At 33.9% G+C, this 11548-nt stretch overlaps 1 protein-coding gene across 1 annotated transcript; it reads left to right on the top strand.

The window, feature by feature from the left end:
- Positions 1 to 274: 274 nt before the first annotated feature.
- LOC142531017 (geranylgeranyl transferase type-2 subunit alpha 1-like) lies at positions 275 to 4388 on the top strand. The gene is made up of 8 exons (XM_075636998.1): positions 275 to 455; positions 547 to 718; positions 870 to 1030; positions 1110 to 1214; positions 2037 to 2831; positions 2914 to 3103; positions 3397 to 3583; positions 3850 to 4388. Exons 1-8 carry the CDS (start codon positions 340 to 342, stop codon positions 4218 to 4220), a joined length of 2097 nt encoding a protein of 698 aa, XP_075493113.1. The 5' UTR covers positions 275 to 339; the 3' UTR covers positions 4221 to 4388.
- Positions 4389 to 11548: the final 7160 nt, after the last annotated feature.

Raw genomic sequence — 11548 nt, 5'->3', positions numbered from 1 at the left:
GAGAATTATTCAATCTAGTTTAACTCATGAATCAGTATTTTGATGTTTATTCTAATATTTCACTATCTTTATCATATATAAATATTCTTGAAAAACTCATAGTTTTAATTATACTCTTGAAATTGAAGTGAAATGTATCTATTTATAATCAATATAATTTCTATCTATAAATCTTTTAATAATAAAAAAAGCGATGAATCTTCACTCAGAAAAAACAAAATAAACAAATAAAAGGTAATGGATCTGATGCAAAGCCCAACAACAAATATTAAATTAGCCCAAACATTTCTCAATTCCTACCGATTTGGATACCAAGAGAGAGCTCGATCGGAGAAGAAAATGCACGGAAGACCGCGAAAACCCCCAACTCAAGAGGAGCAAGACGCTTCAGCACTCAAAGCCGATAAACTTCGTCATCTCCAATCTCAGATTCTTCATTTTCACCATAATAAAATGTGTGTAATGTTAGGCTGTTTATTGTTTATGATGATTCGTTGTGTTAGATGGATTTTTTTTATCTTTCAATTTACTTGATTTGGGTTTCAGATTTACTAAAGAAGGTTTGGAAACTAGTGCCAAGCTATTAGAAGTGAATCCTGAGCACTACACTGGTTGGAATTATCGGAAGCTCGCTGTACAGCATTTCACCGATAAGAAATCGGAGAACGCTGCCGAATCCGAATCGATTCAGTCGATTTTAGATGAAGAATTGAGAGTCGTAAGAGACCATTTATTGTAGTTTTTCGGTGCTATTCGATATTAGTTTGAATTTCAATTGTGTTTTCAGTGAAGTTTTGTTAATGTACTTTTGGTAATATAAGTCCAGACTTTTAATGGAGGAACTTCTTAGAGCGTGAATTATGATTTAGGTAGAGATTGCGTTGAGGGCGAACTTTAAATCGTACGGGGCGTGGCATCACAGGAAGTGGGTCCTAAGCAAGGGACATTCATCAATAGATAGGGAATTGCGGCTTCTGGGAAAATTCCAGAAGCTTGACGCCCGAAATTTTCACGCATGGAACTACAGGAGGTGAAGTACTCAGGTGTCTGCACAAGTTCATGATTTATTACATTTATTTATGTTGGTCTTTGTGCGCGGAATCTTGTAGGTTTGTGACTGCATTAAAGAAGATACCGGATGAAGAAGAGTTGCAGTATACAACAAATATGATAAACGATAATTTTAGCAACTATTCAGCATGGCATAACCGGAGGTGTGCAAGCTTGCCTCTTTAATTCGTAGGGTCCACTATCCTTCAGTCATTTATTTTCCTAGAAGGTAATTTATTCTTTTTGGTTATCTTTCCTGTGGAAGCCAGAGCCAAGCAGTCTTTTATTTGTTGAATGGTACCCTAAAATTTGCAGACCTTGTCAATGAATTTCACTTTTAACCGTTATTGAATTTTCCCTGTTGGAGGATTCCGCCAACCAAGAAAAATGTGTATGTTTGATATAATCCTTTGTTGTTCCCAATTCAATGATGTTTTAACGTTATTGTACAGGCCAGGAGTCTGGTACTTCTAAACCTCAAGTTTGCTTCTTTGTTCTTTCCCAAAAAGGAAATAGAGTAATCATATTCATCCATCACTGGACCTCCTTTAGCGTATCTGATCATTATTTTCCTGCAATTTACAACGTTTCTTGTGGGAGAGAGTTGAGAAAGCAAAATTTTTATTTGTTTATGGCATTTTATCCACTATTGAGTACTTTGATACATCAAGTGCTAAGCAGCAGTAACAAGTTCTAAATTTCTAATCAACCTAGAGAAAGTGGGTATAGAGAGATTCTTTGAGACATCGCCATTTGGTTAAAAATATTTGGCATTCTTTTAAACTTTTAATGCTCTAAAGATAATTTTAACATTGCTGTCTTCTGCTGATTCTGCATAAAAGTTATCTTTATATTGCTCCAGAAATTTTGTTGTAAATTAACTTGGTTTTACCACAAATGTATATAAAAAATTCATTACTTTATATTCTGATAGTTATTTTATGTTACACGATCATGTGTTTGTTTTATGATCTATTGTTTTTCAGCATGCTTTTGTCTAATCTTCTGGAAAATGGAGTAAAAGAATATTCTGAGAAAGACAGTGTTTTGAGAGAGGAATACGAGTTCGTAGTTCAGGCTCTCTTTACAGACCCTGATGACCAAAGTGGATGGTTTTATCATTTGTGGCTTCTGGAACAAACTGCAATATTGGAGCCGTTTCTGCTTTCTTCTTGGCCTTCACATAGCTCTAAACTATACATATCAGCTAATGATTACTCGAGTGATCAGAGATCATCTCCAATCTCACATTGTTTTTCAAAAACTAGAGAGTTCCCTTTCATTCTATGTTTCAGTGAACCGGTGGTTGGTGTAAGCTCTTCTACAGTAAGTATCGAATGTGATTACCTTACTTGTAGTGAACTTACATGGACACCACTTTCAGCCAATGGATCTGGTTTTGCCCAAGCCTGGTTGACTTATCTAAAATTTCCTGATGCAGCGCATACTTTAGAAGCTTGTCCTGTAAAGGTTGCTGTTGCACACCTTCAGGGTATCATTAACATGAGTGGTACTTCCTGTAGTCAGTCTTCTCATTTATTTTTTACAGTGCATATACATTCTCATGATCAAAATCAAGCTGAAGAGCAAACAACTGACAGAATTTCATGGAAAGAAGAGAATTTTTGTATGTATGCTGCAGAATCTCATGATGCGGACTTGCTTCACTCACTTTGTAAATTAGAAATGATTAGGCAGAAATCTAAGGATGTTGGATGGAGCATGAAGGTCATAGCGGATGAAATAGATCGCTGCCGGGAGTTGTTGTCATTAACAGAGTGGTAAGCTGTGTCAAAGCATGAGTCACTCAATTACTTTAATATATAGATTTAAGTGTTGCTTATTTCTTCAGTTTCATTGTAGTAAAATTGGGAAGCTTACCCTTGCGAGACTGCTGATGGCAAATTATTCATTGATGTCAGTCAGTTGCTCACATGATAGAAATGATGTTCATTATGAAGAAATTCTTTCGCTTTATGATTACCTGATGAAGATTGACCCTTCACATATTTGTTACTATGAGGATGAACTCAGTTTAGTGTTGTTGAAACAGGTTAGTCTTCCTTTTTTTTTTGAATTGCTGCGATGAGAATCATCATAAATCTGGGACCCCAAACAAAAATTTAGACACTGCACTAACTTGTGAAGTTGGATTAGAATCATTTACATTTTTCCAGTTGGGGAAGATTCTTTGTCACTGAACTTTTCTGATGTGTTTTTATATCTTATAATTGAATTCCAGATCCTTGCATCATGCATTCTTCCATGAATTTTTATCTTATACTTGGCATTAGCGTGAAGTATTGACTTCTTGGAACTTAAGATAATCGAGTAATTGTCCCGCAGATGACCTCGAGTTTGGGGTCTTTGTTAAAAAACATTCATCATTACCGGGAGTCAACATCTTCGAGTCTTAATTTGTATGCCTGTTTACGACTGAATAGTCTCTCACTGTCACGAATTGGAAGTATGGAGCAATTATTGTGGGTTCAAATGTTAGATCTCAGTCACAATAAAATCCGGTCAACTGAAGGTAATTCCCATGTATCCATTTATCATTTTTGAAGTATATATTTTAGATAAATTTGTCGTTTTTACAAGTTTTAGCGAGATTTTATATTTTTACAAGTTGATGTGTATGTTTACATCGGTTAGTGTGCTTATGGTACAATGAAGGTAACATTTATCGAAGAAAAACAAAAAACTACAGCTTATCTCAGTTTAATTAACAAAGTAGATTTAATTGTCGTAGACAAGGAAAGGTGCATGTTGTGATTGTAACATGACCTCTACGGACAGGGTTGGAAGCGCTGCAGCTGCTTTCCTGCTTGAACCTGAGTCACAACAAAATTTGCAGTTTTACAGCTCTGGAAACCTTGCGCTTGCTAAAGTCATTGAAAGTATTAGATATTTCATACAACGAGATTGGTGCTCATTCCATTGACACAAGAAGGTATCTGTTTTCATCTCCTCTAAATCATGCATTAGGAAGTGACTGGTCCGGTGACATTGAATCTTTGGACCACTGGGATGCGTTCTTTATTTTCAAGGGCTTGGATTTGATACAATTAGATATTATGGGAAATGCAGCGGTAAATGATCAGTTGAAGGCATCTTTAGTTAAGTTAATGCCTGCACTGAAGTGGCTCGATGGTGAGAGTTGCAATTAGGTTCATACTCTTATCATTATTATACATACAAAAGTGAAAAATCTATGTTTTCCATACGTCAGTGATAATTTATTAGAGCTGAATTGAAAGATTATGCAAGTTTATACATTGATCTTAACAGTTGTTTGTGGTGTTTGGTAATTTTGATTTAAATCCAATTCATGTTAATTATTGCACTTTTATTGTTTATAAAATGATGAGACGAACTTAGAAATTGATGCTATTTTGAGATCAAAATTACCGACTTTGTAATTGTGGTATGAGTTGTACGGCCATCATATCGAAGGCAAATAAATTGGTTCGGATTGTGTGTTATATGTACCAATTAGAGCATAGGCAAAAACTTGTGTGAGACGGTCTCACGGGTCGTATTTTGTGAGACGGATATTTTATTTGGGTCATCCATGAAAAAGTATTACTTTTTATGCTAAGAGTATTACTTTTTATTGTGAATATCGGTAGGGTTGAGCCGTCTCACAGATAAAGATTCGTGAGACTGTCTCACAAGACACCTACTCTGGAGCATATCATGTGTGCAAAATAGATATATATTTTATGTTAATTTTGTGGTTTTATTATTTTTCTAGTGCATTTGCTTTTGTGAATATATTATTTTATAGTTAGGAACTATGGGTTACTAGAGCAGATCTCTTACGAGACGATCTCACGAATCTTTATCTGTGAGACGAGTCAATTCAACCGATATTCACAATAAAAAGTCACACGGATTTTTACCGGGTTACTGTGGTTTAATGGGTATATTTCTTGGGAGAAATTAGTGAAATTTTGACGCAGCGCTGAAGATTTTATTATACTGTATTATATTATATTATATAATAAATTGATATAATTGTATAATAAAGTTGAGTGATCTGGCAAGCGAATGGTTGATGGGTTTGTTCTGTTCGTTTAGATATATCCCATAATTCCTTTAGTCACATTACGTCTAATTTAATCCAAAACGATGATGGAAGAAGCTTCTCCGAAATCTTATGTAAGAGAGATCAAGATTCCTTATTGATAAACTATGGCTCTTTTGTTAAGTATACGTTAATAAAGAAGGCATTTAAAAATCTAAAGAAATAAAAAAAAGTAGCGTATAAAATTACGCAGCTAATATAAACTGTTTGGGAAAATCTATAAACTCAGTCAAAACACCATCTAAATTTTGATAGTGTTTGATTAAGTTTATTTAAAACAATTTATGAGTTCCTAAAGCTTACAAGCAATTTTAATAGTTTATTCTAAAAATAATATAAAACAATAAAATTTAAAGATGTTGATGTGTTTGATATTATAAGATATAATAAATACAAAAAACACACAAAACATTATAAAAATAATACAATAATTATTTTTATCATATTATTTTAACAGATATAATAATTATTAATTATACTGATAGAACCGGTTGAACCAATCGCTCCGTTCAGCTTGTGAAAACACTGGTTTTAACATCATCATCATCATCATCATCATCATCATCATCATCATCATCATCATCATCATCATCATCATCATCATCATCATCATCATCATCATCATCATCATCAATCTTGTGATTTTATTTATTTAGTATTATTATTATTGTTATTATACGAGAGTAGATTTGAGATATGAGAACTTTAATCAATACTATTCTATAAATTCACCATTTAATATATAGCATGGATTATTATTAATTAATTTATTTTATTGTTATGAAATTCACACTTACAGCATCCACAATCTAATCTAACGGTGCAGAGCAGCTCAAAAGTGCTCCAAACACCCAATCCCCAAATCCTACAACACCACCACCGTATCCTGCTTTCTTTCCTGACGCGCTTATTCCTCAACGAATGCTTCTGCTTCAACGCCATCACCCGCCCTCCAACCCGGTTTCCTGCTCCCCCAGCGAATCCTTCAACTTCTCCCTCGGGAAGTTGGGAAGTTGAGTACCACCGCACCGCCTCTTATCGACAATGCGGCTTGATCATACGCCGAGGCGGCGACCTCCGCGTGCCGGAGACGGAGCCACCTCCAAGGCTGGGGTAGGCGTAAGTCGGGTCTCAAATTTTTTTTAAGTAGTATATGGCTATGTTTAGTTTAAATGATAGGATTACAGAATGATTAACACATAAATGATAAAAAGAATGATTGAAGTAGATAATGATAAAATAATATTATGTTTGGTATGATCATTAAAAATGAGATAAATAATAATCTTTTGATGAATTGACGAAATTGTCCTTCCACTTTTGCGGCGGTGGTGGTCGGCCAGCGGTGTGATTTCCGGTCGGCGGCAGGAGGAGGAGGGGATGGTCGGCAGCGGCGGCGTCGGGGGATGGCCGGCGGCGGCCGGTGGGGTTCGGAGGGGGTGATCGACGTCGACGGCCGGCGGAGTCGACGGCATGCGGCGGCGGCGGGGGTGATCGGTCGGCGGTCGGTGGAGAGAAATGGTGGTGAGTTTGGATTTAAGAGAAGGCAAAAATTGAAAAAATAGGATGGATTAAGAGTAAGATAAATAATCGGATGAGGAGTGATTATTTTATCCCAGTTAATATAACCTAATCATTCATAAGAGGGATTGAGTTGGTTAAATAATCACTTGTACCAAACAAATGATAAGATGTGTTAAAAATTATAAATCCACCTTATCACCCCTGCCAAACAATAGTGTATATGTAATTTGAGCTCACTTCAAAATTTTAGTTCATCCCATTAAATTATTATTGAAAATAACTTAGTTCACTAAGATTTCTATAAATTAAGTTCTACTTTGTCTCGTGGATAATAGATCAAACTTTACATATGAATAGGTTTCAATCCATGACAGCTTCAGGAAAATGGTTTATTCAATTTCCTGATATTGTCGGTACCATTAATTTTTTAAAGCCGCTTCCTTTCTGTAGTTCTTTGAAAAATAATCTATATATATTTATGAGCTTTGTTCATATCTGCTAAAGCACAAGAAAAAAAATTGCCTTCAATATGTTTTCGACACCACAATTGGCATTTACTATTTTGTTGATTAATTATTCTTATTCATTTTTACAGCAAGATAGTTTTTTGTCGATTTTCTGACAAATAGAATATTAAGTATTTGTAGAACATCGATATTCAAAAAAATTGGTTAAATAAATTATTATTTTATATTAAAAAATTTCGCTTAAATTATAAATTTTAACCTTTTTTAAACATTTTGTTCATTCAAATCGCTTTTCGAATATTATAATTATTACGAAGATCGTATTTCTTCCTATTGTAATAATTTTTCGTATTTTAGTAAAATAATAAAACAAATAGTTTTTCTTATAAAAAAATTGTGTATCATCCCGTGAGATGTTTGCACCCCCAGATTTTCGTATCTAACTCACGCTCGAATATTTTTCTTGCTACGTCTATGCTCCAAGCCGTTGCAGGTTGCAAGCCAAACTCACACCCCATTACGAATAGAGTCGTGTATCTCCTGTTGGAGATTTAATAAAATAAATCTATAAATCTTGTGATTAAATCCATATATCACAACACGCCAAGAATCCATGTCGAATTATCAGAAAATATAAATAACAGTAAACACGTACCAGAATCCATTGATTGATATAGCGTCAGAGTTATGGATCTTCCAAGGCAACAGAGAATCGACCATCTTATTCTTGCCTTTGATGGGAGAAGGAGAGAGATCTAGAATATGAGCGCCGTATATATTCTGCGTTATATTCTCTGTGCCTTGGGGACCATAACCTTATATAGCTTTAGCAGTCTTCAACCCATCATAGAAGACCTAATTAGGCTGGGTTCTACACATAAGGTGGACCATACCAATTTATTTAATACTTTAGAAACCCATAATTAATTAGATCACTTTATTGGGTCATTTATTAGATAACTTGTCCACGTACATTTAATTAAATTATATGAGCCCACAAAATAATTTCAACAATCTCCCACTTGGTCTACATAAGTTATCCGGATATTGTACATGCAAAAAACTGGATTGAGCTCTTGTTATCTAAACCAAAATATTCCTTAACAATTTGGTCTATCAATTATGTCAATATTGAACCAAAGCAGTCATCGCTACATTTAAAATCACTAGACCCATCAATGATCACAGTATCAACATAATCAATAACATAGATCAAGTATGGATGTGTAGCATGAAATACATAAATGTGATCCAAGAATAAAACCTATATTTCCAACTGGTCCTCCTAATGACTCAAAGAGTCCAATAACAGACTTTCAACCAAATGCTAAACCGCAATGAAAGTCATCACTTTATTTCAGAGTAATTCAAATAAATCATAGTCTGTACAGAAACTTAAATCATGTCAAATGAGTCAATGCTTAAACAGAATACAAACTCCCACTGTACATGCATATTAACTATATGGACAACACCAATGTGTGTCACATGCCCAAAAATCTTGAGTGGCCAACCCATGACTAATGCATCTGCATTTATAGAGTTTGCAATAACATGCTTAATTGACACACAACCACTCTGAATTATTTCTTTCCAACTAGAAACTTCATGTCAATATAGTTTGACTTTGACAAGTTTCAGTTATTCTTTAAATATAATATAGCATCTTTATTATCACAATTGATCCTCAATGGTTTCTTAGACCAACGATCATTACCGGTGATAAAATTCCGCAATTTTATTCGGAGTCCAAATATCTAACTATTTCCAAGTCAGGTTTCCGATGTGAGAGCATAAAATCCTTAGTTCACTTTATGTACCGCATAACCCGATTAATAATCCAATGTCGGGTTTCTTAAATATCTGCCCAACATTCTAATGATGTTCACAATATCTAAACAATGTTCTCTATAAATCCGAATGAGATTATCACCCGATAAAATTTATACAACCACATATGTGGGACATAAATATCAATATATTCTTCTCAATGTTGACTTTTTAATTTACTCACTCCCACTAAAGTCAACATACAAAATTAATTTGCCTTTAGTTTCAAAATTTCATGCATGCATAATGTCAATGTCATTTAAAATATGGATGTTTAATTTATCAAGCTTATCAAACAAGGAACTCATACCAAACATATTTGAATTTTGAAAAATTGAAAATACCACATGGATAAAGGAAAAACTTGATTTGTCCAAACATGAAACTAAAATCAAATTTCGTCTAAAAAAATGTGCAAAAAGTAATTTTCAAATTCAAATACCAGAAAATAAAAAAAAATTCTCAGTTCCTAAATAAAGCTTTTAAAAAAAAACACCATCAATCTTATTGTCATTTTCCATAAGATGTATCTTTCACCATCAGTTGGAAACCGGCTCCTTAGGCAACCCTTTCTTTGCACGCCAATTGGCGTATTTGGGACATTCCTTCTTCACGTGCCCATCAGTCCTTTTGCAAAAGAAACAAGTGATCACTTTATCTTGTTTCTGTTGCTCTATATGCTGTGAAGTCCCATAGTTTCCTTCCTTGTTGCTCCATTTCCTTTTCTTATCGATGCAAATACCTTGATAGTTAGATGTCAAGTGAGCACTTTTAATCACATCTTGTTTCAATCTCTCTCCTCCTGAACACACTGCGCAATAAGCTCATTCAAAGTCCACTTTTCCTTCTGGGTATTATAACTTATTTTGAATTGATTAAATTGCGCAGGCAGAGAGATCAAGACTAAATGCACGACTATGTCTTCCGACAATTCCAACTTGAATGCTTTTAGTCGAGTCACAAGATTTGACATTTCCATTATGTACTTCCTTATGTTCCATTTCTCTTTGTACCGTATTGAGACAAGTTTATTCAGAATAGTACTTGTCTCGACCTTTTCGTTTGCAGCGAAACTATCTGCTATTTGAGTAAGGAACTTTTTAACATCATTTTCTTCAGGAATTGCACCCCTTATAGTATCTGGAATGGAATGTTTCATAATCATCAGACTCATGCAATTTGATCGCTCCCACTTTTCCAAAGAACCCTTTTGATCAGCAGTTCCTGAACTGGTCAAAAGTGCGGGGCGAACTTCCCTTAGCGCATATTCCAAATCCATGCAGCCGAGCACTATCATAACATGCTCTTTCCATTTCTTGAAGTTTGAGCCATTAAGCACTGGAATGTTGTTCAGATTGGCAGATATAGAAGATGTTATAATAAAATAGAACAAAAAACTTACAATAAAATATTGTCCATGCATATATTTAAATTAAATAAATCATAAAATATAAGCATGCTGGTGGTGGGCCCATAAAAAAAGTACCTAGCACAACATTGATATTTAGTCTTTGAACAAATATAAAAATTTGTGAGTAGTACACTCAAACATCATGGTTATTAAATATTGATAATAAATCCGGCCAACAATATGCCTTTCTTTGGACCGACAATTGCATGCATGGATAAATCCGAAATTATCACATATTTAGTACCACATATTGTGCTAAAATTTGGCAGGAAAATGACCTTCCTTTGGGCTGATCATTTTCCGCATAAATTTAACACAATTTAATATCATATAATGTGTCTACAATCTGACAAGAAAATAATCTTCCTTTAGACCGATTAATTTCTGCATAGTTTTTTGACACGCTTTAAGACCATATAATTATGTGTTTATAATCTGGCCAAAAAATAACCTTCCTTTGGGTTGATTATTTTCTGCATAGATATACACACATTTTTTTGGTCACTTATTATGTCTGCAATCTGGCCAAAAAATAGTCTTCCTTTGGGCCAACTATATTTCACATAGATATAAATGCACTTGAAAAAGATATATTAAATCTAAAATCTGGCCAGAAAATAATCTTCTTTTGGGCCAATTATTTTCCTCATAGATCTAAATGCACTTTAAAATCATCTATTGTGTTTGGAATTTGGCCAAAAAAATAGTCTTCCTTTGGGCCGACTATTTTTCGCATAAATTGAAACACAATTTATTTTGAATCTTAACAATATCTGCATATCTCAAAATCATTTTATTAACATGAAATTTAAATTTAACCAAATTTGAGATACAAGATATCAATTTAACTTAAAATTTTCATAAGAAAATTTTATTTACTTTAATTGGGCCAAATAAATTATGGAGACCAAATTTGCAAGAAATAAAATATTTGCACCTCATAATTATTCATCCACAAATACTTTATCGAAATAAACAAATGCGATAAAACAATGAATAATTTTATATTAATTTTATTTCATGCAATTAAGTTTTGAAAATGTCGAATTTAATTTTCACAAATCAGAATTGCGGAAGTCAAAAATTAATAAAAAGTCAAAATTCTGGATTTAAAAATTTGGATAACCAAACAAGGTCTTAAATTCAACCAAAAAAAATTCCAAATTCGAAACCCTA

Source organism: Primulina tabacum, chromosome 17 (assembly GCF_025594145.1).
Source record: "Primulina tabacum isolate GXHZ01 chromosome 17, ASM2559414v2, whole genome shotgun sequence".
Lineage (NCBI taxonomy): Eukaryota > Viridiplantae > Streptophyta > Magnoliopsida > Lamiales > Gesneriaceae > Primulina > Primulina tabacum.
This window is presented reverse-complemented; position numbering and strand designations above follow the sequence as displayed.

Coding starts and splice junctions, on each gene's coding strand:
- LOC142531017 (XM_075636998.1), top strand. CDS start 340: ATGCACGGAAGACCGCGAAAACCCCCAACTCAAGAGGAGCAAGACGCT. Junction 456..546: donor CATTTTCACCATAATAAAAT/GTGTGTAATGTT, acceptor TTTGGGTTTCAG/ATTTACTAAAGAAGGTTTGG. Junction 1,215..2,036: donor TCAGCATGGCATAACCGGAG/GTGTGCAAGCTT, acceptor ATTGTTTTTCAG/CATGCTTTTGTCTAATCTTC.